The 26,523-nt window shown below is 53.5% G+C and overlaps 1 protein-coding gene across 5 annotated transcripts; it reads left to right on the top strand.

Annotated features, from left to right (window-relative positions):
* The first annotated feature begins 312 nt into the window (after nt 1-312).
* On the top strand, nt 313-22,179 carry SHPK (sedoheptulokinase). Of its 5 annotated transcripts, XR_016224239.1 has the most exons (9): nt 320-558; nt 7,111-7,252; nt 13,181-13,364; nt 13,911-14,063; nt 15,030-15,118; nt 15,391-15,474; nt 15,575-15,750; nt 18,340-18,540; nt 20,481-21,072. XR_016224239.1 is itself a non-coding variant. In XM_002718868.6 (7 exons), exons 1-7 carry the CDS (start codon nt 391-393, stop codon nt 20,891-20,893), a joined length of 1,437 nt encoding a protein of 478 aa, XP_002718914.3. In that variant the 5' UTR covers nt 323-390; the 3' UTR covers nt 20,894-22,179. The 5 variants fall into 5 exon arrangements, 2 of the variants coding, with proteins under 2 accessions (XP_002718914.3, XP_089174355.1); XR_016224240.1 differs by lacking the exon at nt 15,391-15,474 and having other exon boundaries at nt 313-558; nt 20,481-22,179; XR_016224241.1 differs by lacking the exon at nt 15,391-15,474 and having other exon boundaries at nt 322-558; nt 19,923-22,179.
* Nucleotides 22,180-26,523: the final 4,344 nt, after the last annotated feature.

Genomic DNA, 26,523 nt, shown 5'->3' with positions numbered 1-26,523 from the left:
AGGGTTGGGGGCTCGGACGTGAGGGAAGACCATGCCATTTGTAGGGACACAAAGGCTCTGGGAGTCTCCAGCCCCTCTTGGCGAGTCTCGCGCTGCTGTGGTGAGAGAGTAAAGCCTAGGTCTGCGTTCCGCGGGCTCGGAACCTCTACTCCACCGGGCCGAGCTCTTAGGTCCCGCCTTCCGCCGCCTCTCCGCCTATCGTCGGGGCCCGCCAAGAGGGGTGCGTGAGAGTCCCTCTTCCTCGACCAATGGGAAAGCGAGGAGTCCCCCTGTTGCACGTGGCTCAATGGCTGACAGGCGAGGCCCCGCCCCGGCTCCGCCTTCCCGGGTGGATGGAATGGGGAGTCTCCGCCTCACGCCCGGAGCCCTGCATTGCCGAAAGCAGTGGCGATGGCTGCGGGGTCCGTCACTCTCGGCATCGACCTGGGCACCACGTCTGTGAAGGCCGCCTTGCTGGAGGCCGCGCCCGACGACCCATCCGGGTTCGTGGTCCTGGCGAGCTGTGCCCGAGCTGCGCGGGCGGAGGTGGAGGTCGAGAGCGCGGCGGCCGGGCCGCAGGTGAGGCAGCGTCCTGGAGCCGCGCCGCCTCCAGGAGCCTTCTGCACCCCTCCTCCTCTTTCTCCTCCTCCGCCGAGGAGGCCTTCTTGGTAGCCCCCTCCCGCGAAGAAGTGCCGCCGACCCCGGCCCGTGTGCCCTCTGCCTGCAGCGGCTCTGGCTGATCCTTTAGGCCTGGTTCCAGGATTTCCCCTCCTGCTGACACTGGTCTCCCTCTCTGGGCTCCTCTGGGGTTCTTGCCCATGGCTCCGCTCAGGGTCCCTGTGCTCTCTGTCTTCTGTATCCCGACCTGCGAGGAATTGCTGTCCTGTGCCTGGGGAAAGACCCCGGGCCTCCCTGTCACTCTGCTCCTCACACTCGCCCTGTGCCCTCAAGTCCAGGATTCAATTCGCTCCCCAGGACAAAGTCTGGGTTTTCCTCCGGAAGTCAGGTGCACAACCAGGCCTGATGGGCCCTGCTCTCGCTCTGCAGAAGTGGACTGAGAAACTTGGCCGGCCACAGCCCGCCAGCCCCAAAGGCCGAATGAGACACACCCAGAGGGGCGACCTTGAGACATAAGTCGGTTAACATTTTCCTTAAAGGATCAGATAGGGAGTCATCTGGTGCATTTGGTGGCTTGTGGGAGCACCGAGATAGAAATGGAGAATCTGGGGACAGCAGGCTCTGGTGGCCGATTCAGAAGTGTTATCAGTCCTCAGAGCTGGATCTCGTTCATTCCTGGAAAGGGTGTCTCTAGGTTCACTTCACGGGCAGTAGAAACTAGTACCAGGGAGCTCCCTAGGCAGCCTCCTGACTGTTTGGAGCCTCAGCTTGTTCCAGGAGCTCGAAGGCCGCTTCCAGCACTGTCCTTGATTTCTTAGGCCACGCTCCACTCCCAAGAGGTGCAGGTTACAGCAGCACGCGATGGCCGTATTCTTTCTCATGTCCATGCTTTTCACTCATCAGAAGTATGCCAAGGTCAGGCTTCGTGCCTACGTGGAAGATCGGGATTTTAGGTATTTGCAAATTTAAAAATCTCAGGTATTTGAAGGAAGCTCTGTGACCCTCAGAGATTTTCTAACCCCTCTGGGCTTCAGTTTTCTCAGCTGTAAAAAGGAACACAGGGAAGTAGGGTGGAGCACCCTTTTCATGTCTGAAGTTCTAGGATTTGGTCTGGACGGAGACTGAGTGACCGCCTGAACCAAGCAATGGGGTTCCTTGTGCCTCTCCTAGAGCAGCTCCCCGAGCACACCCACCCCCAACGCTGCTGAACACTGCCCCCTTGTCCCGACTCCCCTCTGGCCTGCTTCCCTGCTCCGCCGTCTCCAACCACACAATTCACCCACTCCAGGCCCATTTTAAACAGTGGCTCCTCTGTCTTGGGACGATGCCCCGCCCAAAGGCCGTGTGGGGGCTGTTGAAGCCAACACCATCCAGTAGAGATGCAAACTGGAAGTGTGAGGCGTGGGGTGATGTTCAATGTCCTAGGAGTTATGTTAGAGGACGTAAAGGTAAACAGGCGAAATTAATTTCAGTTGCATATTTTGGTTAACCCCATGTCCAGACATTATCGTTTTGACATGTAATAATATAAATTTATTAATGAGATATCATACTTTTTTTAATTAAAAATCTGAATCCTGTGTTCTTTTAATTAAAACATCTCAGTTCAGACCAGCTACATGTGGCTAATGACTGCCATGTTGTACTGTGCAGGCCTAAGCAAGTGTGTCTTTCCCTGCCTCCTTTTTCCCTTGTTTTCTTTCTTCCCCTCTGGGGATCGTACACAGCCAGGTACTTCCTCCTCTTTGCTCCTTCCGTTGTCCACTGTCTCTCCAAGTTTCGGGGATCCTTGTGAGGGCTGGGGCAGCCTTCTCTTGGGAATGCTCTGTGCTCCATCTCCACTCCTTCCCCCATGCTGCTGCTCCTCGTCTTCCTTCCTTCTGTTTCTTTATTCATGCTGTGTCGATCAATCCAAAATCAGGAGCTGCAAAAATGAAAAAGGACTTTACTTGGGGTCTTAGGGGTGCAGTTCAGGAGATGTGGGTTCAGATCAGTGTCCTGAAGAAAGCCCGTCAGGTGGGTGTTTATATGGGAGACTGAGTAGTGGGGAGGACTGGGAGCTGTGTGACCCATAGAGGATAAAGAATGGGAACGCCACAGGACAAGTCCCATAACCTGTTGATTTGCATCGTGAGCCTCTGGCCACAGGGTGACCGTAGGTGGCCCTGGTCGTTCTGGGAGCACATGCTCACAGGGTGGAGGCGACCAAGGTTCATGCTCCCAGCAGCAGCTGAGGTCATGCCCACGTCCTGCCTCTTGATTGCCTCCAGACTCCATTCTGAAAAGCTCTCTCCATGTTGCTTTCCTGCTTGTGAGGAGCCAAGCACTGCCCCTGATCAAGGCCAGCAGGCTGCCAGGGGCCAGTGAGGGGTTGGTTCCCCGGAGCGGAAGGCTGCACTCCCTGGTGGGAACTGAGGGGCCGAGGACTCAATCTTTTGCAAGACCCTGAGCTTTTGTAGTTCCCCAGAAAGCCAATATTTATTAAGAACCAGAGCCACATTTCTCTTCTTCTCGTCTGAACTTCCATGGACCCTTCTGGTTGTCACTTACGATTTTATTCTGTGTCTTCAGGTGTTTTTGTGTGCCAAAAGCAGTTTGCTTTGCATGAGATCAAAACAAGTATTCAACTTAAGAAACTCAGAACTCTAGTTTTTACTTAGACTTTTAAATTTAGCTTATTCCATTAATAAAGCTGACATTTTCACCACCACCATGACTGAGGGCCTTTGAATAGTAAGTTCAGTTTGAGATGGAATCCTGGTTCCTATTTATAGTCTCTAACAGGGGCTTACTAATTTAAAGGAAGATGTAGTCACAAAGCCCAGGTTTGTGTCAGATCCTTGCTTGCTGTTCAAGTTGTGTCTGTAACTCCTACCCATTTGGATATACAGGTTGAATATCCCTCATCCAAATGCTTGGGCCTAGAAGTGTCTTGGATTCTGGAATATTTTCATATATGTAACGAGGTATCCAGGGGTTGGAACCCACGTCTGAACACAGAATGCATTAATGATTCATATGTATCTTTTACACATAGCCCGAAGCTAATTTCATAGAATGTTTTTAGCAACTGTGTGCACGAAACAAAGTTTCATGGCGTGTAATTATCCACTTGTGGCATCATGTTGGGGTGCCAAAAGTTTCACATTTTTGAGGATTTTGGATCTCAATTTAGGGATGCTGACCTGTGGCGCCTGATTGAAGCTGGCATATTTTTAGGCCAGACAGGGGTGGGGAAAGTGCAGCCCACAGGCCCTGTAAGGCCTGGCAAAATCATCTGGTCTGGTCCTGCCAAAGCAACCACGCAGGTAGGACAAGAGAGTCCATAAATGTAGAGCAGGCTGATTTTTTTTTTTTTTGACAGGCAGAGTGGACAGTGAGAGAGAGAGACAGAGAGAAAGGTCTTCCTTTTGCCGTTGGTTCACCCTCCAATGGCCACCGTGGGCGGCGCGCTGCGGCCGGTGCACCGCGCTGATCCGAAGCCAGGAGCCAGGTGCTTCTCCTGGTCTCCCATGGGGTGCAGGGCCCAAGCACTTGGGCCATCCTCCACTGCACTCCCTGGCCACAGCAGAGAGCTGGCCTGGAAGAGGGGCAACCGGGACAGAATCCGGCGCCCCGACCGGGACTAGAACCCAGTGTGCTGGTGCCGCAGGCAGAGGATTAGCCTATTGAGCCGCGGCGCTGGCCAGAGCAGGCTGATTTTTAAGTTCATCATTTAGTATGGCCTGCGAATGATGTTATAAACATCCGAATGACCGTTAGCAGAAAAAGGTTCCCCACCCCTGTGGCCTAAGACACTGGAAAGCATTTTCACCCTGATTCTAAGGACCTTTGAGTTTGTCCAAATCCTGCGTTTTGTTCTTCTTCTTATCTCAGGAGGACTTATTAGTATGATGCTTGGTTAAGCAGTGTTTCTCCTTCATGCCTGTCTTTCAAGGTTGTTAGACCCAGAGAAGTGTTCAGGAAGGGAGGAAGTCAGGCGAGAAGGCTAGCTAGGAAGAGACGATGCAGCCTTTGTGCAGTCTGTTCTCCGCCCCTGAAGGATTTTGCTGCACACACATCCCTCGCTGGGTGCCGATGCCATTGCCGATTAATCCTCTAAAAACCGCTGTGAAGATGATACTCTCATTTCCTTTTTTTGTTTATTTTTATTTTCTTTATTTGAAAGGCAGAGTTACAGACGAAGAGAAGGAGGGAGGGAGAGAGAGAGAGGTATCTTTCATCTGCTGATTCACCCCCCCAAATGGCAAGGGCTTGGCCAGGCTGAGGCCAGGAGTCAGGAGCTTCTTCCAGGTCTCCCACGTGGGGGCTGGGGCCCAAGGACTTGGACCATATTCTGCTGTTTTCCCATTAACAAGAGCTAGATCGTAAGTAAAGCAGCCAGGACTGGAACCAGTGCCCATATGGGCTGCTGGCGACCCAATATACTCCTTTTCAGAAAGCCCCAGGGCCTCCCCAAGACTACCACTCCCTTGACACCGCCCAGCCTTGTTCACTCAGGGCCCCCAGATATTTCCTGGGCTTCTTCCTCGCCTGCTTTCCCTGGCTGGGTTTTGGTTTCAAAGTCTGAGGGCCTGCTCTCAAGGCACTCAAAAAAATGCTTGTCAGATGGGCAGACTAAAGCTGGGCAGAGACCAGCAGAGCCCGTCCTGAACTGCTTTAGTCCTTTCAGACTTTCCTGACCACATCTATCCTGCGCTGGGACTTGGAGAATGGCTACCCCACGAATATGGCATTTGGGGGCATGCTGAGCGATGTTGTCTAAAGAAAATGGAAAGGCTTTGGAAGCAGGCCCAGCATCAAGGTCCTTCCAACCTTGCTCCTGTCTACCCCAACAGCAGGGGAGGGGTCTTCTGGGATTCCCTTCTCAGCCTTAAGAGTGCACTACAAAAGGAGACACACTAGCCGCGGCAGCCATTGGAGGGTGAACCAACGGCAAAGGAAGACCTTTCTCTCTCTCTCTCTCTCTCTCTCACTGTCCACTCTGCCTGTCAAAAAAAAAAAAAAAAAAAAAAAAAAAAAAAAAAAAAGACACAGCTGCCTTCCATCCCTGCCTGAAATTTTATGGTTCGTCTCAGAAAAGAAACACCAGGGATGCAGCCACACCTGGACAGCTGGGAGCTTGTCCCACCTGTGGTGGTTGCACAAGATCTTATTTGTCCCTTGGGCTCATTCAAATTCCAAAGAATCATTTTACAAGCGAAGCTGCCTCTAGGACCAGTCACTCCCCTGCTATTTAGCAGCTCTCAAAATTGTTAGCATTCTTCATTCTGCCATCCCCCACAGAAAAAGGAACATGTACGTTTCTTCTAATTTTTAAAAAGATTTATTTATTGAAAAGCAGAGGGTCAGAGAAAGAGATAAAGAGTCATAGAAGCCGGCGCCGCGGCTCACTAGGCTAATCCTCCACCTAGCGGCGCTGGCACACCGGGTTCTAGTCCCGGTCGGGGCACCGGATTCTGTCCCGGTTGCTCCTCTTCCAGGCCAGCTCTCTGCTGTGGCCCGGGAGTGCAGTGGAGGATGGCCCAGGTGCTTGGGCCCTGCACCCCATGGGAGACCAGGAAAAGCACCTGGCTCCTGGCTCCTGCCATCGGATCAGCGCGGTGCGCCGGCCGCAGCGCACCAGCCGTGGCGGCCACTGGAGGGTGAACCAACGACAAAAGGAAGACCTTTCTCTCTGTCTCTCTCTCTCGCTGACCACTCTGCCTGTCAAAAAAAAAAAAAAAAAAAAAAAAAAAAAAAGTCATAGATCTTCCATCTGCTGATTAGCTCCTCAAATGGCTGCAGAAGCCAGGGCTGTCCAGGCTGGAGCTGGGATCCTGGGAACTCCATCCAGCTCTGCCACGTGGGTGGCAGGGGCCCAAGCACTTGGGCCATCTTCTGCTGCTTTCCCAGGGGCATTCTCAGGGAGCTGGATCAGAAAAAGAGCAGCTGCGACTGGAGCCAGCACTCCGATAGGGGGTGCTGGCATTGCAAGCCAAGGCTTAACTCACTGCACCACAATGCCAGCCCCATATTTAGGTTTCTAAGTCATGTTGAGATAGTGGGTGATTACATTTTGCATGTTACTAAATCTGATTCTTCCGTCCTGTTCAATCTGGTCCACACTGTCAGGCTCATTCTAGTAAACTTGGAACATGGGGAAGAAACAGAAAATGTCCCTTTGTCCTTGTGCCTGCCAGGCTGCTGTGTGTTCTGGGCCTATCACTCTAGGAGAGACCCTTCCTCACTTACGGTGTGGAACAGCTCTCCCAGCTCAGACTGACCCAGGATAGCACCAAGGCTGTTTGCTGAACCCCCATCTACAGCAGTGCCCTGTCTATGAAGGCCTCTGCCCCCGCCTCATTCCTCCTCCAAGTCCCCTGTCTCTTCCCCAAGGCCGCTCAGCAGGGCGTGGAAGACCCTGGTGGAATTAGTTGGGCAGCCACTACCCAGGAAATCCCTTTGAGACCTGCCCTCCTGCCTGACCCGTTTTCGTCTGTCCCTGTCCCATGTGTCCTGTTCTGTTTCCAGGGGCGGGAGCAGGATGTGAGGAGAATTGTCCAAGCCCTCAATGAGTGCCTGGCCGCCCTTCCCCGGGAGCAGCTCCGGAGAGTCGGGGGCGTCGGAGTGTCAGGACAGATGCATGGAGTCCTGTTTTGGAAAGCGGGCCAAGGTATGCTGCACTCGGGCTGGTCTCATGCTGCCGACACTCACTAGGGAGGTGCTGTGAAGGGGTCCTGTGGGGGTGCGGGTCATTCTGCACTGGGAGTGAGGTCTCACATGCTGCTTCCTGTGTCCTGTGTACAGTCCGTGCTGTACAGATGTGCAGCCAGTAAGGGAACCCATCCACGAACAGTCAGAAAGAGGGAGATGTCTGATCTCTTCTGTTAGATTCAGCCGAGTGGCTCTTCCCCAGCTGTCTGCGTTTCCATCAGTGTTTCCGGATGTGAGTGCCAACAACCAAGCGATTGACTGCAGGCTGTCGGAGATGGCAGGGCTCAGAGGAAATGCTGGATTTGGATACAGCTTTTGTTGTTCATATAATCATAGATGTGATTCCAGGGTGTTCCCACTTATGGGCTCAGTTGCAAGGCATCCTTTAGTTGACTCCTACAAAGAGCTGCCACTGTGCGGGGTGTGTGTGTGTGTGTGTGTGAGTGACCTGTCTGGCCTCCAGGAGGAGAACTAAGCCAGTGGAACAGCAATGAGCACTTCCCATGCCAGGTGCCAGCTGATCTCATTGAACTCGAAGGTCACGCTGCTGTCACTGCTGCACAGAGAAGTTGAGGTTCAGGGGCATTAGAAGAATAGGCTCAGCTGGCACTGTGGCTCACTAGGCTAATCCTCTGCCTGCGGCGCCAGCACCCCGTGTTCTAGTCCCGGTTGGGGCGCCAGATTCTGTCCCAGTTGCTCCTCTTCCAGTCCAGCTCTCTGCTGTGGCCCAGGAAGGCAGTGGAGGATGGCCCAGGTGCGTGGGCCCTGCACCCGCATGGGAGACCAGGAGAAACACCTGGCTCCTGGCTTCGGATCGGCGCAGTACATCGGCCATAGCAGCCATTTGGGGAGTGAACCAATGGAAAAAGGAAGACCTTTCTCTCTGTCTCTCTCTCTCACTGTCTATAACTCTGCCTGTCAAATAAAAAAAAAAAAAAGAAGAATAGGCTTAGGACCATGGCAGTTCCAGAGCTGCAGGAGGCACCATGGCCTGGGGAGGAGCGAGTGCCCAACAGCAGAATGTCCAGGAAGGATGAGACAGCTGCGGGGAGCTGAGAGCTCCCGTTATGGCAGGCATTAGACATTTTTATTTTTAACTGATACATGAAAACTGTGATGTCTGGATCTTTGTACACTTGTGTAGTATTAAAATCAGAGTAACCATCTCTGTCTCTTCAGACATCTATCATATGTTTATGAAAAGCATTCAGAATCCTCTCTTCTAGCTTAAAAAAGTATATTATTGTAATCTATAATTTTAAAGTAAAATTTGTTATAGAATATTTCCTACTTTTTAAAAATTTTATTTATTTGAAAATGTTACACACACACAGACACACACACACAGAGAAAGAGAGAAAGAGAGAGAGAGAGAGAGAGGTCTTTCATCTGATGGTTCACTCCCCAAATGGCTGGCTGCGACAGCTGGAGCTGAGCTGATCCAAAGCCAGGAGCCAGGAGCTTCTTCGAGATCTCCCATGTGAGTGCAGGGGCCCAGGGACTTGGGCTATCCTCCACTGCTTTTCCAGGCACATTAGCAGGGAGCTGGGTTGGAAGTGGAGCAGCCAGAACTTGAACTGGCACCCATATGGGATGCCGGGCCCTAACCCGCTGCGCCACAATGCCAGCCCCGTAATCTGTAACTTTTAAAAGATAGATAGTAAAAGAGGGAGCTCTCATTTGCTTGTTCACTCCCCACATAGCTGCAATGGCTCCTGGCTGGGACTGAATTTGGGAGCCAGGAACCCAATTCTGGTCTCCAACGTGGATGGCAGAGACCCACGTACTTGACCCATCACTGCTGCCTCCCTGGATGTGCATTAGCAGGAAGCTGGAGTCAGGAGCTGAGCTGGGACTTGAATCTAGGCCCTCTGACATGGGACACAGGGATCCTAACTAGTGTTTTAACCACTAGGCCAAATGCCCATTCCATTTTTTTTTTTTAAATTACAAAAAAGATTATGTAGACATGAATCTAGGGAGCATAGTGTTATGAACTGACACATACCCGCGGCCTGGCTTCAGCAACATCCGTGTTTTAAGCTGAGGATGGTTTCTTTGGAGGAGTTGGGCATTGAGTCCGTCCCTGTCTGCCTGGACAGTCAGCGATTCAGAGTCCCCTGGGCGAGGTGAATAGAGCGTCTACTGGCGCATCCTTTGTGCACTCCTCAGGTCGGGCCGGGTAACTGTGGAAGCCCACACCGGCCTTCTCCCTCCTCGCCTCCCTCTGTGAGGCAGTCGGGACTCTAGGAGTTACTTGGCTCCAAGCAGTGGCAGGAGCAGAAGGTAATGGCATTAAAGCTGACTTCTCAGAGGGAGTTGTAAAAGCTTTTTAAACTCCTTAATTTTGCATTAATGAGAATAAATGTCCTTTTAATACTAAAACCCTTCCCAAAGCAGACAGCAGAGAGCCAGCGGTTGTGGTCTGGTCACAGTCTGCCTTTCCCTGTCTCCTGGGCTCTGCACCAACCACACAGACCCTGGGCCACGTTGGTGGAAGGGGCTGCTGAATATTTCATGGAGCCAGCCCACAGGCCTGCTTGTTTTGTTCTCTGTTTCTGGGAAGGAGGAAAGCTGCTGTTTGGGGGATGATGATAGCAGCTGTTTAGTGGGGTCGAGTGAAGTCATGTTTGGGATCAAGCTGTGCCGCTTTTAATGGCAGCCTTGGTTCAGTTTGGTTTTGGTACCCACAATGCATAAGGCCCTGTGCTGGGCCCCCCCGGGGGACAGAGAAATGAGCGGATGAATCTTTTACCTTCCAAACCCAGCCAGTGCGGACGGGCCCCCGTGAACAGAGCAGACAGCTAAGTGCTTCACCGAGGGCGTGGGCGAGCGGGATGGAGGAGAGGCCAGGGAGTCGCTGGTGTCTTCTGAGAGGCCTGTGGTTATGTCCATTTTCAAACTCCATATTCAGGCTCAATAAAAGCAGGGGAGAGATGGTGATCATAAAACAAAGCTAACCGGTGGGCAGCAGACAGAGAATTTGCCCATGAACATGTGTGGTAAACAGAAGGCGGTTGTCGGTACATACCACGAACCATAACTGAGGACAAATGGCCCCTTGGAAGAGGACACTGACTGGCCATTCCTGTGACAGGAAATACAAATGGCGACCATGTCATTAGTAATCAGGGGAGTGCAGATGAAAACAGTGAGAAACCAGAGAAATCGGGGGAGGGGGAGGGAGAGAGAGAGAGATATTCCATCCACTGGTTCACTCCCCAAAGGGCTGCAATGGCTGGAAGTGCACCTATCTGGAGCCAGGAACCACCAGTAGCTTCTGGGTGCAGGGCCTGGAAGCCCTGTACTTAGGCCATCTTCCACTGCTTTCCCAGGCCATAAGCAGGGAGCTGGATTGGAAACAGAGCAGCCAGGACTCAACCTGACACCAACATGGGATGCCAGCGCCACAGGCGGAGGCTTAGCCCACTATGCCACAGCACTGGCCCCAAGAAACTTGGCTCCATTAAAGGTCACTGCTGGTTATATAAGTTAGTGTAGCCATTTGGGGGAACAATTGGACTTTATTAAAATCATATAGCTGCTGTGACTCAGCAGTTCTGGTCCTTGGGATCTGTTTAGGAAGATCACTCGAATGTGTCTGTGCGCGAGGAGGCACCACTGTGGCCATTCACTGCATCGTTGGACCGCGGGACCTGCTGGTTCTCTCCTCCAGGACTGGTTTCAGAACACCAAGGAGAGGGGAGAACACTGAGAAATCCCAGGTCGACAGGGCCTCTTTTGAGCTGATTGTGTGGGTTGATGGTTTGGGACTGGGGCAAGAGGCAGCCAGCCTTGCCCGTGGAGGGTGAACTAGAGGGGGAGCTGCTGGCTCTCTGACTCGCCAGCGCCTCTCCTCACACCCTTAGGTGCTTGGGTGTCTTTAGGAATAAGATCAAAGCAGTGGACAATGTAGGCGTCCTCCTCTATCTCTAGGGCTAGCAGCCTGTAGTTTCAGGGCCGTTGTGACGTTCTTGGAGCCAGAGGAGAGCCCTGCCCCAAAGGGTGGCTTGACTGTGGGTTCACCTGTGGACCCGCTGTAGGACTTCTTCATCTTTCTCACTCACTGGTGCTACAGGAGCCAAGGCCTGGCCCTTTACGCTGCCTGACAGAATAGCCAGTGATCCCCAGGGAGAAAGGAGCACACAGCCCCAAACACAGGCTGGTTGAAGAGCACAGCTGTTTCAAAAGAAGCGCATCATCCTGGGTATTGGATGGAGTTGCTCTCAGGAGCAAAACTCCCGAAAGAATTTAAAATTAGCCTGAAGGTGGGCATGGTGGTACAGCACGTGAAGCTGCTGCCGGGGACCCCATATCCCACACGGGAGCCCCAGTTCAGATCCTGGCTCCTCTTTTTCTTTTTCTTTTTTCTTTTTTTTTTTTTTTTGACAGGCAGAGTGGACAGTGAGAGAGAGAGACAGAGAGAAAGGTCTTCCTTTGCCGTTGATTCACCCTCCAATGGCCGCCGTGGCTGGTGCGCTGCGGCCGGCGCACTGCACTGATCCGATGGCAGGAGCCAGGTAGTTATCCTGGTCTCCCATGGGGTGCAGGGCCCAAGCACTTGGGCCATCCTCCACTGCACTCCCTGGCCACAGCAGAGAGCTGGCCTGGAAGAGGGGCAACCGGGACAGAATCCGGCGCCCCGACCGGGACTAGAACCTGGTGTGCCGGCACCACAAGACGGAGGATTAGCCTAGTGAGCCGTGGCGCTGGCCACTCCTCTGTTTCTGATCCAGCTTCCTTCTCATGAGCCTGCAGGGGGAGGCAGCAGAGGATGGCTCAAGTATTTGAGCCCTTGCCACCCCATGGGAGACCAGGATGAGTTCCTGGCTTTTGGCTTCATCCTGGCCCAACCCTGGCTGTTATGGCCATTTGGAGAGTGAACCACCAGATGAAATATATCTCTTTCTCTCTATCTCTCTCCTCTGTCTTTCTCTCTCTCTGCCTTTCAAATAAATAAATCTTTAAAGTTAGCTTGATATACTAAGTGATGTGAAAAGCTGATAATCAGTGAGGACACAACCAAAGAAAACATGAAAAGAGGCCGGCACTGTGGCTCAATAGGCTAATCCTCCTCCTTGCGGCGCTGGCACACCGGGTTCTAGTACCGGTTGGGGCGCCGGATTCTGTCCCGGTTGCCCCTCTTCCAGGCCAGCTCTCTGCTGTGGCCAGGGAGTGCAGTGGAGGATGGCCCAGGTCCTTGGGCCCTGCACCCCATGGGAAACCAGGAGAAGCACCTGGCTCCTGGCTTCGGATCAGCGCAGTGCGCTGGCCACAGCGCGCTGGCCGCGGCGGCCATTGGAGGGTGAACCAACGGCAAAAGGAAGACCTTTCTCTCTGTCTCTCTCTCTCTCACTGTCCACTCTGCCTGTCAAAAAAAAAAAAAAAAAAAAACCCAGCAGAAATATTAGGTATGAAAACTACCCCATGTTCCTTAGTAAAATTTGGTGTCTAAAAATCAGTGAACTGAGACCAAAGGAAAAGAGAAAATGTGTATAATAATCCAGAATCAAGCCTAGAGAATGTTATGATGAGAGCTGGAAGGGTAGAGACCACGGGACTGGGATTGTGCCTAATGTCTTCTCTTATGGGGTGGGAGGAAATATACTATCATGTTAGAACAGGACTGAAAAGGGAAGAAGAGGTGGATGATGGGATGTGATCAGAACAGGTGGAGATAGGAAGTGACTCGCCTAGGGCACCTTCATGTGGTGGGGCCCAGTCCTAGCCCAGGGACTCTGGTACCGGAGCCCAGTGTGAGAGGAGCATCAGCCTGGTAGTGTCTGTGCCATAAGCTCACCAGCAGGGGGATCTCAAGGACATGCTCGTGGCTTGGCAGGGCCTCTTCTCTCCATGGGTATCATGTCATCCTCTTCTTTCCATCCAGGCTGTGAATGGACGGAGGGAGACACCGCTTCTGTGTTTGAGCCCCGAGCTGTGAGTCACCTGGTCACCTGGCAGGATGGCCGGTGTAGCAGCAGCTTCCTGGCTTCTCTGCCCCAACCAGAGTCCCATCTCAGTGTAGCCACCGGCTTCGGCTGTGCAACCATCTTTTGGCTTTTGAAAAATAGGTACGGGACAATTGCTCCTCGGATGGACTGCTGGATTTCTGGGGTAAGGAGAGTGGGTAGAGGGCTGCGATCTGGCTGGCCAGCGTCCCTCCACCTGCTGAATTGTGCCTTGGTGAGCGTGGCCTGGCCCAGGGTGTAGTTTTACGACCTAGATGTGGTCCTGGACTGCATCGTTTCACCTATTGGATCTTCATTCTAACCCAGGGAGGGAAAGAAAGGGAGCAGAGAAAGAAGTGACTTGCCAAGGGTCAGGTGCTGAGGACACAGTGGAGTCAGGGCTACAGGGCTTCTGAGAAAGTCCAGGTCCTGCATTCCAGGCGTGGTGCTTCCTCCTGTGAGTCCCCTCCCTAGTTGGCTTTGTTTGGAGTGAATGGGAGGTCCTCACCCCAGGGGGTCCAGCTGCTTGGAGCAAGGGGGTGGTGGTGGTAGTGGTCATGGCTGCCACTCAACTGTGCTATGCCTAGTCCTCCTGCTTACAGCTGGGTGCAGCACATGCTTCTGAGTCCATATCAGACCACAGTGAATTGTTTTTGGTATGAAAACCAGCCCAGAGCTCCTGAAGTCCTACGATGCAGCTGGTACCATCCAAGACTACGTGGTTGCCATGCTGTGTGGCTTGCCAAGACCGCTGATGTCCGACCAGAATGCTGCTAGCTGGGGCTATTTCAACACCCGCAGCCAGAGCTGGAACATGGAGATGTGAGTATAACCTGCAGGCCGGCTCCAGGCTGAAGGGCAGCTCCAGAGCGAGGCGTCAGAGGAAGTGGTGGAAGGTCCCGGAGGCCAGGATCAGGGCTCCATGCTGCAGCCTGGGCCTGTGTGGGCCCAGCATCAGTGAGGCTCTGGGATGGGGGCTCCTCTCCCAGTGCCATGCTGCCCTGCTCCTCTTTCACAGCTGCCGAGACCTACGGTGGGCTTCCTGGGGTGGGCTCCTTCGTTCCCTGTGACCCCAGGCCCAGCCTGTAGATTTCAAAGAACAACTCTCAATTTTTAAAATCTATTTTCATTTTAAAAAATGTATTTTGCTTATTTGAAAGGCAGAGACACAAAGAGAGACCTTCTATCCTCTGGTTCACTCACTCCCCAAATGCCTGCAATAGCCAGGACTGGGCCAGGTCAAAGCCGGGAGCTGGGCAGCCAATCTAAGTCTCTGTGTGGATGGCAGCGTCCCAACTCTTGAGCCTTTATCACCTGCTGCCTGCCAGGGTGTGCATTAGCAGGAAGCTAGATCAGAAACAGAGTAGCTAAGACTTAAACTAGGCATCTTAACTACTGTGCCAAATGCCTGCCCTTAATATATTTTAAAGTAAGATTAAGAACTGGAGGTAGAATGTTGAGAAACACCTTTTAAGATCTTTTTAAGGGGCAAGTGTGTGGCATAGTGGGCTCAGCTGCTGCCTGGTATGCTGACATCCTATATGAACACTGGTTCACTGGTTCACTGCTCCACTTACAATCCAGCTCCCTGCTAATGCACCTGGGAAAGCTTGGGCTCCTGCCACCCAAGTGGGAGATGTGGCTGGAGTTCCAGGCTTGTGGCTTCACTGGGAGGTGAACCAAAAGATGGAAGATCTCTCTCTCTGTGTAACATTGCCTTTCAAATAAATAAATAAATATATAAATCTTAAGAAAAAGATCTTTTTAAACAATTGTTTGCCTTTCCAGGTACAGAGTTCCAGTGCCCTATATGTTCACTTCCTTCAGGGCCCAAATTGTGAGCTCTGAAATAAAGCAAAAAGCACCTGGTAGTTCAGGTAAAAGACTTTCCAGCATGTTTTACAAAACAGCCCCATAGTCACTAACCCTGAGTGATGTGTGCATTTGGTGTTGAGGAGACTGGCAGGCGTGACTTTGGTTGGGACTGTGCTAACCGACTATGACTTTGTACAGAAACCACTGCCATCCCACCCTACCCCCCGCCCCACTGCCTCCCTTTGCAGTGTTTGGGTTCCTTGCCGACACAGGAGGTGGGACCGCGGTGACTTCTGGCTCCTCTTATCTCATCTTTCTGACTGCTGTCTTGTAGGCTGGTCAGCGAATCCCAAGCTCGTGGCTTTGGCACAGTCTGAGGCTTTCCATGACAGCCTTGGGTTCCGGCCTCCCTTCTCCTGTACGTGACCCCTAGCGCTTTCCGCTGCTGTTTCCTGCAAGTAGCACACAGCACAAAGCCAAGCACGAGGTCAGTGTGGGCGTCCACTTTTGTTTTCCAGATTGAAGGCCTCGGGTTTTCCCGTCCACCTGCTCCCAGACATTGCCGAGCCTGGCACCGTGGCAGGAAGAACTTCCCGCGTGTGGTTTGAAATCCCAAAGGGGACGCAGGTGGGAGTGGCCTTGGGTGATTTGCAGGCCTCTGTCTATTCCTGCATGGCCCAAAGGACAGATGCAGGTAAGTTTTTCTTTGATTCTTGGCTTATACTTGTGCCTCCTAAGCCCCAGCTCTGAGCCAGGGTGTGGGGGCAGGCTCTGGAGATCACCATTCTGCAGGAGGAAAAACTCCTTCGCCCCTGCACGTGGGAGCCCCCAGGCCAGCAGGGCGCTCTGTCCCTGCTGTGGCCCGTTCCTGCTCCCTGTATGGCAGGGGTAGGGAGCATCCAGCCCAGGGCCGCATGCAGCCTGTGCAGTCATTTGGTCTGGCCTTACCAAAGCAACTACAGGCAGGACTCAAAATTCCATATATCTATAGCAGGCAGATTTTAAGTTATTCATTTTGAATGGCCTGTGAATGATATCGTAAATGTCCCGATGGCCCTCGACAGAGAAAAGGTTCCCAGCCTGCTCTGTGGGCAGGCAGAGGAAGTGGCTCTCGAGGCCGGCTGCTCTCTGCATCACTCCGTGACCGAGAGAGGAGATGAGAGCTTTGTGATTGTGTTTGTCATTCCCAATCGGAGCGGAATCTTTCCTGTATTTGAGGTAAGAGAAGCAAAAGTGCAACGGAGGCAGCGGTGTGGGGAGCAGCTCGGCAAACTTCTCGGCAAAGGGTCAGGGAGTGTTTCCAGCCGTGTGGCAGCACCATTCTGTCGCGACTGTTCACCTGTGCTGTTGGACTTCAGCAGCGGTGCAGGCGATCCATACACGAATGGGCACACCTGTGTTTGAGTAAGGCAGGATTCGTGGACGCCGAGGTGTCCGTGTCATCTGATTTCCACGTGTCATGAAGTATGTCCCCCTCTGGCTCCTGTCAACCATTTGAAAATGTGACAGCATGCTTGTGGGGTTGTAAAATGCTGCAGCCCCTTGGGGAGGAAATCTGGCCAGAGAGCTGGATCAGAAGTGGAGCAGCGGGGACGTGAACCGGCGCCCATAAGGGATGCCGGTGTCCCTGCCCGCTACACCACAGCGCCGGCCCCCACGCAGATGCTCGGAGGCAGGCTTTTCTTAGTGACTTATCACCCATGTGGTTAGTGTACACTGGCAGTGAAAGGTGAAGTTCTGCCAATTTTGTTTGCACACGTCTGATAAACTCTTTTAAGATGAAAAAAGGTCACAACCTACTTTATCTTCCAAATTTTCAACTTAAGTCAATGCCCTGGAAAGCACGCTAAGTTTACCCTGTGACTTCCCATTTTCCCAGTACACCATCTCTGGTCTTAGGCCCTTTCCTGTCAAACACTCATGCAGGCTTTGAAATCTGGGACTTCAGTTCCTCTGCTTCCTCCTGTGACCTTGGGCAGGCCAAGTCCCCAGCCTAAGAAAGCCCTTGTTGTCTTACAAAGTGCAGGTGATGGTGAAGGCGGCTGTGCTGGCTGGGCAGTGCCTGTCAAGAGCCGGTTTCTGTCTCCCTATCGGGTGATTTCCAGATCTTGGGCTGTTCCCTCTACAGGGGCTCCCGTAGGCTTGGGCATCAGTGTGCTTTGGGGGCTAGTCCAAAGGGAAGATCAGGCTGAGGCCCTCCCTTCACCAGGGTGTTTCCAGACAGGGGCTGCTGGCCTGTGCTGTCACGTGTGGACCATGGGCAGTGCTGGTCGGCCCCCATCGCGGACCTCTCCACCTGAGGGGACAGGTGGAGGGCCTGTTACTTCCGGTTTATAGTCACGATAGGAGTCTATATGGCAGAAAGCGAAGGTTACTGGTTTCTGAGATTTGTTTCTGTTTCTGCTCTCCTTGCCTCTGACCCCCCAGAAGGTAGGAAAATTGAGTGCTGCCCTCAGCAACTTTGGTCCCTAAACAGAGAAGCAGGCTTTTTGAATAGGTCTCATGAGAAATGGAGGAGAAGGGGCTGTTGGGACGGTCCACGCACTGCTGTAGAACTGGAGGAGAGAATCACCTCGTCCGTGCTGGGTCTGAGAGACTCCCCCTGGGATGGGGATGGGGTGGGGGTTAAGTGGGGTGCCTTGGGCGTCTGACGGACATGGAACTTGCCACAGATGAGAGTCAAACCTGGGTATTGCTCCCCATAAGAAGTCATCAAACACTATGTAAGAAATTACGCCAATGCTCAGTAGCTCCCAAACATTGAGTATCTTACCCAGCTTTCGGCTTTCGTGGGTCAGGAATCTGGGGGTGGTTGCAAGGCCTGGCTCCAGGTCTCTCGTGGGGTGGCACTCCCGCTGGGCTGCAGTCTTTCCAGAGGCCTGACAGGGCCTGCAGGACCTGCTCCTGAGCTCACACATGTAGCTGTTGGGAGAGGCCTCAGTTCCTTGTACGTGGGCCTCTCCACAGGGCGTGTGACATGGCACCTGCCTTCCCTGAGAGCCAGCAAGCTGAGCAAGAGAGCCACCAACACAGAAGGTGTAATGCCTCCCTTGGTCCCTGAGGCCACACATCCGTGGTCACTCTGCTCTTATGTGTTGGAAAAGGGCCACTGAGTCCAGCTCACACTCGCTGGGAGGGGAATCAGGCTCCACCTCTTGAAAGAGGCATGTCAGTTAATTTGTGACCGCGTGTTTATAATGACCATACTCTCCCAGTGCCCTGCTGTGTCTGTGATCTCTGCATTAGCCAGACAGGCCTCAGCCCTGCTCTCTTTGTACCCCAGTTCTCAACATCAGCACCTCGGTTCAGCTGGCCGCGTCCATGCCTCCAGGATTCCAGCCGGCGCAGACTGCGGACCCCTCGGCCCCAGTTGCCTACTTCCCCTACTTCCACAGCACCTACCTGGGGGTGGCTGCGTCCCTCAATGGGGGCAATGTTCTGGCCACGTTCGTGCACATGCTGGTTCAGTGGATGGCAGATCTTGGTAAGCTGTGGCCCGCACTGTGGCAGTCTCTGCTTGTTCTGTCCCTAGCAGTGTCTTGGAGCTTAGTGTCTAGAGTTGGATCTCAGACCGCTCCAGGTCCTAGCATGCTCCTTCCCTTCTTAGGAGCCTGAGCTTGCAGTCTCTTTTCCTCTCGTCCTCTGGGCTGTCATCACCTACCCTTTTCTGGGTGAGCAGGGGACATCTTTCCCCCGGCCTTGACCATGGAGCATCCTAACAGCCTCCTCTGCTGCCCTCTGCCCATGCTCAGAAATGCTATCCATTTGACCAAGTGGTAGGGTGGGGCCTGTTATAAAAAGCCCTTATGTGGTTCTCATTACCCTAGAATGTTCTCAGCGAGTGGTCCAGCGGCCAGCAGCACTGGCTTCCTTTGGGAACATTTAACACCTCTGAGTCTCAGGGCCTGCCCCAGGCAGATGTGTGGAAGCTGCTTTGTGATCCCTAAGTAATTTGTCCCCACAGTCAAGTTTGAGAAGCCTGCCAGGTCTGGGCAGGCCTCACTGCACAATCACATCACCAAGGAGGCGTTTAGAAACTGCAGCGCTCTGGGCAGGCATGGTGCAGCATTTAACATGATACTTGGGATTCTTTTTTATTTTTATTTTTTGACAGGCAGAGTGGACAGTGAGAGAGAGGGAGACAGAGAGAAAGGTCTTCCTTTTGCCGTTGGTTCACCCTCCAATGGCCGCTGCAGTCGGCGCGCTGTGGCCGGCGCACCGCGCTGATCCGATGGCAGGAGCCAGGTACTTCTCCTGGTCTCCCATGGGGTGCAGGGCCCAAGTACTTGGGCCATCCTCCACAGCACTCCCTGGCCACAGCAGAGAGCTGGCCTGGAAGAGGGGCAACCAGGACAGAATCCGGTGCCCCGACCGGGACTAGAACCCGGTGTGCCGGCGCTGCAAGGCGGAGGATTAGCCTATTGAGCCGCGGCACCGGCCGATACTTGGGATTCTTACCTCCCACATCAGAGTGTCTGGGTTCCAATCCCAGCTCCTGATCTTCTGATCCAGGCCCCTGCAAATGCACCTGGGAGGCAGCAGGTGATGGCTCAAGTACTTGGGTCCCTGTCACCCATGTGAAAGACCTGGGTGGAGCTCCTGGCTTCAACCTGGCTCAGCTTTGGCTCTTGCGGGCATTTGAGGGGTGAACCAGTGGACGGAAGATCTCTCTTTAACTCTACCACTCTGCCTTTCAAATAAACACAAATAAATAAATAGAATTGGAAAAAGAAATCCCAGCCCTCAGACTCAGCCCAGAACAGTGCAGTCAGAATGTCGGGGCATGGGGCCAGCTGCTCAGGCAGTCCTGGTGTGCGCACCAGCGGGAGACCCCAGGCTTGATAATTTTTCTCCCCTGATTCTCAGGTTGAAGTGTATTGGAAACAAAGGCTTCTTTGATTTGGTTTGATTCTTTGGAACGCGGAGCTAACATAGCATGGACCAGGAAAAGCCTACGGGGACTCTAGCCTGCACCAACAAACAGCTGGATCCTAAACCCATCACGTCCCCCTGGGCTCAGGTGCCCTGTGTGTGTCACGAAGGCGGCCTAGACTGTGTTCAGCCTGGAACCATGGGGCTCCTGCAGTGCTGCTGATGGCTTTAAGAGCAGCCTTGATGATTCGTCAGTGTTTGCATTTGTCCCCCTTGGGAACAAGGGTTCCACAGCTGTGTGACCCTGAGGAAGGCTGGGTTAGGGTTAGGGTTCCCAGCAACACTTGGGAGATCTCTCCCTGAAGTCTGGCTGGGACACAGGGCAGAGTCTAGCTAGCAAGACTGTGCGAGTCTCTCAGCCTGGAAGCCTCCAGTCGCAGGGTGAGGAGGAGCAGCACGTAGACCCATGCCTGCCCTGTGGGAGTTCAGTGCTGTCTCAGCCTGAAGGGAGCGGCCGCAGGAGCTCACACCGATCTTCTCTGTTTCCGGCAGGCCTGGAGGTCGAAGAATCCACTGTGTATTCACGCATGATCGAGGCAGCTGCACAGCAGAGAGACACCTGCCTAACCATCACCCCAACAGTGTTGGGAGAGAGGCACCTACCAGACCAGCTGGCCTCTGTGACCAGAATCTCCTCCTCCGACCTCTCCCTGGGGCACGTGACCCGGGCCCTGTGCCGAGGCATTGTTCAGAACCTGCTCTCCATGCTTCCCTTTCAGCAGCTCGCAGAGTGGGGCGTGCAGCGGGTGATGGGCAGCGGGAGTGCGCTGTCCAGGAACGAGGTGCTGAAGCAGGAGGTGCAGAGGGCTTTCCCGTTGCCCGTGTCCTTCGGGCAGGACGTGGACGCAGCTGTCGGGGCAGCTCTGGTCCTGCTCCGGAGACCCATGAAGCAGAAGGAGCCCTAGGCAGCAAGCTCCTTGCCTACAGGACTGCTGCGAGTTTCACCTGCTTGGCATTCCTGACACAGACTCTGGACTGTCTTTCCCTCGGGGCAGTTCTCTGGGGGGAACTTTGAAGTCACGAGGGTTCTTTATCAAGTTCAAGAAAAACTGGAATTAAAAGATACTTTTATTCTGGTGCAAAAGTTTTTGAAATCCATGCATATTCCCCCCCACCCCCAAATTTATAGTTCATGAACTTTATGAAGACCCCTTGTGTGTTCATGGGGCACCATCTTGACCAAGAACTTACCCTCTGGACATCCTTAATCAGCTAGGGGTCACCAACCAGATCCCAAGCCAGTGCCTTCCGGAAGAGACTCACTGGAAGCTGGTTGTGAATGTCACTGTGGAAAAAGGAAGCGAGAACAGCAGCTAAGACTCCTGGTTGGGAGGCTCATCTGTGATTCGCCTGTAGACAGAAAGAATAACTGTGGACTTAGACAGCAGATAGTGTGGTGACCTAAGCAATCAAAGAGGACCTCCCCCGTGTTCAGCTTTTGGGTGATTGATTTCTGAGACATGAAGCTGAGACTGGGGCACATACCCTGTTGGAAATGTCCGTCCTCACTGGATTGTGCCATTGACTGGGAAAAGCCCGCTACGCTGAGTCTGCTCTAGTTCCTCTCAACACAGCAGGCTCATAGGCAATCATAGGAAGCAAAGTCGATGGCAGGACCAGCAAGGGGGATGTGTGGCCAGCACTATTCTAACACGCTGTCCCCAAGAGTCTGACAAGGCCCCCACAGGTCCCTTTTCTAGGCCTGTGTCTGTGTATCTGTGTTTTTGCCCTCACACACCCCCAGAAGTCGTCTTGGGAAGAGGTGCAGCCAGGCAGAGTCCTGTCATGGATTAGCCCCATCGAATAAAGCCCCAGCTCTTCTTTCACTTGGTGTGGGCCTTGCTGGCCCGCTGTGTGTTTCCGACTCAGGAGAAACATCCCACTGGAGTGGGCATCCTTGTAGGGATGCCAGAGTGTCTCACACCCTCCTGTGGTTGGTAGGAATGGCCACGCATGGCTTCCAGGAGAGGACTGCCATTGCTGCACCAGCTCCCATACGCCCAAAGGGTCTCAGGCCCAGTCACTTCCGACCCTGAGGCCCGCCTTGGGTAACAGCTCAGGAGGTAGTCACGTTGTCTCTTTGTAAACATCACGTGACAGACAGGTTGTGTGATTGTCCGATGCCCTTAGGTTGGTTTGCCTGGCTGTGCTGATTGAACTCCAGATAGTAAATAAAGCTCATTCCTCCAGAGTCATGTGCCTTTAAGAAAACATGTGTCCTGTTGGAGGAGACTCAGTCACACACAGCTATAGAGCTTGATTGGGTGGTTGACCTGGGGGATTCTTTATCTTGTAGGAAGGCTTTGCCCACGTGTTCTACCAGGACAAACATCAGCAGGTCTCTGAGAACATCAGATCACATTTCTCCCAGCCAGAATGAGTCAAGATGCCATCGTGTTGGAGCCCTGAGGGATGCCTTGCGAGGGAGAAGGAAAGCTGAAAGATAACAGCCCCCTCTGGTGAGAGGGACTGCGTCTTCTGACCTCAGGGAGGCAGCTGGCTTACAGGCACGGCTTAGGAACTGGACGGATGTCCTAGAGTGCAGCCCAGCCCTGTGCCTGCTGTGACCCTGGAACTCTCTGTCCCCTTTCCAATCCGTGTGTCTGCTCTACCCCTGAGTGCTGAGCCTCGCAGCGTTGGGGCTTGCACGTGGCCTCTGTGGGATGTGGAGTGAGGCAGAGCATGGCTGCCAGGGTCTCATTTCTCCAGTCTGAAGTCACAAGCCCCTCACGGCTGTTGCTGAACTCCCTGGAAGCATCAGTAAGCATTTGAGACCAGCCTGCTCCTCAATCGAGTCTGCTGTGTGATCCAAACTCCACTTATTTGTAACTCAAGTGCTCTTTAGAAGAATCCTAGAAGGTGGCATTGGGATTCCCATTTCACAGATGGAGAAACCGACACACAAAGAAATTAAGTGACTAACCTAAGCTTACAGTGCCAGAATTCAAAACCCGGAGGCCACTCTGTTTGAGATTTAGGAGCATAAGTGACGGAGTGGATGGCACTATAGAGGCAGGAGCCTGAAAGAGAAGTCTACAAAGTAGCCGGAGAGAGGTGGCAGCCAGACCCAGCAGAGAGAGAGAGCAGTGACCTGCAGCCTGCTCGGCTTGCTCCCCTTCTCCCTGCACACTCCCCTCGCCTTGGGTCCTCGGCGACATCCAGTGTTTATGTGACTTTCACTTTCTCTGTTTTTCTTGTCTTCTCAAGTGGCCTGAAAACTCCTTGAGGGAAGGGTCCCTGGTAGGGGTTCTCTGCCCCGACCACTGATCGGGGCCACGTTTGGAGTGTTCTGGCAGGGCAGAATCCTACATCTTGTCCCAAGTCCCGGCCCACATGCCATCTGCCGGCTGCAGACGCCTCGATGGCCTCACTGCTGCTGTAGTGCAGCTGCACCTGGGGTCTAGGGCCCCATTCCGTGCTCACTGTTAGCCCCAGAGCCTGTGGCTCACGCCTGTTACAGGTGCCCCGCCCTGCCTGCTCAGGCATCGTCCTCCTGAGTCCATCACAGGCACCTGGAGGACAGAGACCATCTTCACCCTAGTGCCTGCTCCAGGGTTGGGTGCGTCCCTAGGACAGAGGGTCCTACCTGACCCCTTCTCCCAGCCGTGATGAGATGCACAGGCCAAGTCCTTGGCAGAGAGATGGTCTCAGTACAGGGAAGCTCGTTTGCATGATTCATGAAACATTAAGCAAATCTTTTTTTTTTTTTCATTAAAAAACAATTAGTGACAGCCTCAAGCTAATGGCCGGATACTGCTCTATAGCTAGCAGATGTGGTTCTGAGAATAGTAATCCCTCTTGGCTGCCTAGAGCATGGACGGCTCTCAGGGCCTATTCACACCCAGTGTCCTGATTAATCCCTGGCAAAGCCCCGGGAAGCAGGCAGGGCAGGTGCCCTTGCCGGTTTTGTGGATGGAGAAGCAGCCTCAGAGGCTCTGCTAGCAAGCAGCTTGAGTTCATACAGCTGGCGTCTGCAACAGCTGCTCCCCTCAGATCCCAGAGCCATTGTCTGCCCACACGTGGGCCCTCCAGCTGCCTTTCTGCTTCTCGTTCCCAGTGCCTGCCCTAGGACACAGGTCTGCGAGGCAGGGATCAGCTGCATCTGCACCAGAACCCCCCTCAGCCTGGGTTGTCAGCTCCTTCCACCTCCAGAAGATGCTGGCCCCTGCATAGACCCCTGCCTTCCCGGGGGACTGGTCTTTCAGACGAATGGGGGCACCTGGTAACCGTAATGCAAGGGCCAAGTGCAGAAGGGAAGGTAGTTTCCTTCCGGGTGTATTTTTGCCATTGGGCCTGAAACTTCTGAAGCCACTTGAAATCTGAAAGCGTGGGGCTGGCGTTGTGGCTCAGTGGGTAATGATGATGTGATGCTGGCTTCCCACATGGGTGCCACTTTGTGTCCTGGGTGTTCCACTTCCAATCCAGCGCCCTGATAATGGCTTGGGAAAGCAGCAGAAGGTGGCCTGAATCCTTGGGCTCCTGGACCCATGTGGGAGACCTGGAAGAAGCTCCTGGCTCCTGGCTTCAGCCTGGCTCAGCCCCTGGCTGTTGAGGCCACTTAGAGAGTGAAGCAGCAGATGGAAGATCTCTCTGCCTTTCAAACAAATAAATAAATCATTAAAAAGCATCTGAAAGCAAGACACAGAAATCAAGGAAGTTACGTTCCAACATAAGATGTGGAAAGCTCAGGACACGACTAGTGGAGAAGTCACCGTCCTTGCGCAGGTCAGGACTTGGTGACCGGAAGGAAGTCGATGCCTGTGCAGGCAGGGGGTGCTCTGGGCAAGCTGATTGTGGAGGGGAGAGGTCCCTCTTGGGCTGTGCTTGGGAAGGGATTGTGGTCTTCCCCTGCAGATGGGAGGAACCAGGAATGGGCTCAGGGAGAGGACTGGGCCAGGCCCCTGGGTGAAGAAGTCGCTGGCTTGGAAAGCCCTTTGCATGCATGCTCTCATTGGACTTTCACAAAATTCATGAGCTTAGCATGGTTTTGTCTCTTTTTTACCAATTCGGAAATGAAACATGGACGGGGGATGGTTTGGGTGGAGGCAGATGAAGGAGAAGTCCGGGTCCAGGTCTGTGGGGGAAGGGCCTGGTGAGGAGAGGCAACCTCTCTCCTGTAGGCCTCGGAGCCCATGTGGCGCCCTGTAGACTGGAGGGACCCTGTTATACCTAAGGAGGCAAGCTTAGGGATGTGTGCTGGCTTCTTTGGAGGCAGAAGTCACCTCGGAGGTGAAGGGGATGGTTTGGGGGCCATGCTCACACCCACATAGTTAGAAGGAAAATGACCTCCCAGGACTTGGGAGTCGGGGAAGTCACTGCTAGTGTGTCCTTTCTGTAGAAGATGTCACATCACGGCATGCGCCCGTAAGAGTTAAAGGAGGGACGGAACAGATGCTGCACACCCGTGCTCATGGAGTGCTATTCACAATAGTGAAAGGTGGAAGTGCCCACTGACCCACGAGTGGACAAACAAAACGTGGTCATATATCCATGTAGAGGAATGCTGTCCAGGCTTCCCTGGGAAGGGACTTCTAACACCTGCTACCACACGGGTGAACCTTGAGGCCACCTGCAAGTGGAGGAAGACAGTCCCCAAAGGACAAGGATTGTAGGATTCCACTTCTAGGAGGTTCCCAAAGTAGTTAAATTCACTGAGCTGGTGCTGTGACACAGAGGTTAAGCTGCTGCCTGCAATGCCGGCATCCCATATCAGTCCCGGCTGCTCCACTTCAGATCCAGCTCCCTGCTGTTGTGCCTGGGAAAAGCAGTGGAGGATGGCCCAAGTGCTTGAGCCCCTGCCACCCAGGTGGGAGACCTGGGTGGAGTTCCAGGCTCCTGGCTTCCACCTGGTCCAGCCACAGCTGTTGTAGCCATTTGGGGAGTGAACCAGAAGATGGAAGATTCTCTCTCTCTCTCTCTCTCTCTCTCTCTCTCTCTCTCTCTCTCTCTTCCTCTCCATCTCTGAAACTCTGCCTTTCAAATAAATAAAATAAATGTTTTTTAAAATAGTGAAATTCATGGGGACAGAGTATAGTGGTGTTTTCAGGGGCTGCAGGGCGGGGGCAGGCAGCTGTCAAGTGGACACGGAGTTTCAGTCTGGGGAGATGAGAAAGCTCTAGAGATGGAGGTGATGATGGTTGTACAGGAATGTGAAGTGCTCAGTGCCACTGAGCTGCACCCTCAATACGGTCCATCCTGTAATTTTGTTGTATCCCAGTAAGGTAACATAGCCTATGTAACATAAGAAGGTGTCTGAGCAGGTGGGGTGGTGTGGCATGGGGGACCGGCCTGGCTTTCACACCCAGACCAGCAGAGTGATGGGGGCCACTGTCCAATTGCTTAGTGTCACAGCTCCTCACCTGTAGAATGGGTGTGGCTGTCTCTGCTCTCCTTCCAGGGTTGTGGCGTGGGCTGGAGTGCAGGGTGGGGGAAGCTCTGTGTGACCGACATGCATGTCCCCATTTGTACACTGTGGCTCTGGGCTCAGAGCTTGGAGCTGCTCCAGGCAGGGCCACCATGGGCCTTCCTGGCGCGT

This window comes from Oryctolagus cuniculus, chromosome 17 (assembly GCF_051225735.1).
Source record: "Oryctolagus cuniculus isolate XC-2025 breed Fujian yellow rabbit chromosome 17, ASM5122573v1, whole genome shotgun sequence".
Taxonomy (NCBI): Eukaryota; Metazoa; Chordata; class Mammalia; order Lagomorpha; family Leporidae; genus Oryctolagus; species Oryctolagus cuniculus.
The sequence above is the reverse complement of the archived record's forward strand: the minus strand, read 5'-3'. Positions and strand labels throughout refer to the sequence as shown.

What these genes read in the sequence shown, in the direction of transcription:
- SHPK (XM_002718868.6), top strand. Translation starts at nt 391, where the DNA reads ATGGCTGCGGGGTCCGTCACTCTCGGCATCGACCTGGGCACCACGTCT. An exon ending in GTTTTGGAAAGCGGGCCAAG is followed by an intron (nt 7,253 to 13,180) that starts GTATGCTGCACT and finishes CTTTCCATCCAG; the next exon opens with GCTGTGAATGGACGGAGGGA. An exon ending in CAGAGCTGGAACATGGAGAT is followed by an intron (nt 14,064 to 15,574) that starts GTGAGTATAACC and finishes TTTGTTTTCCAG; the next exon opens with ATTGAAGGCCTCGGGTTTTC.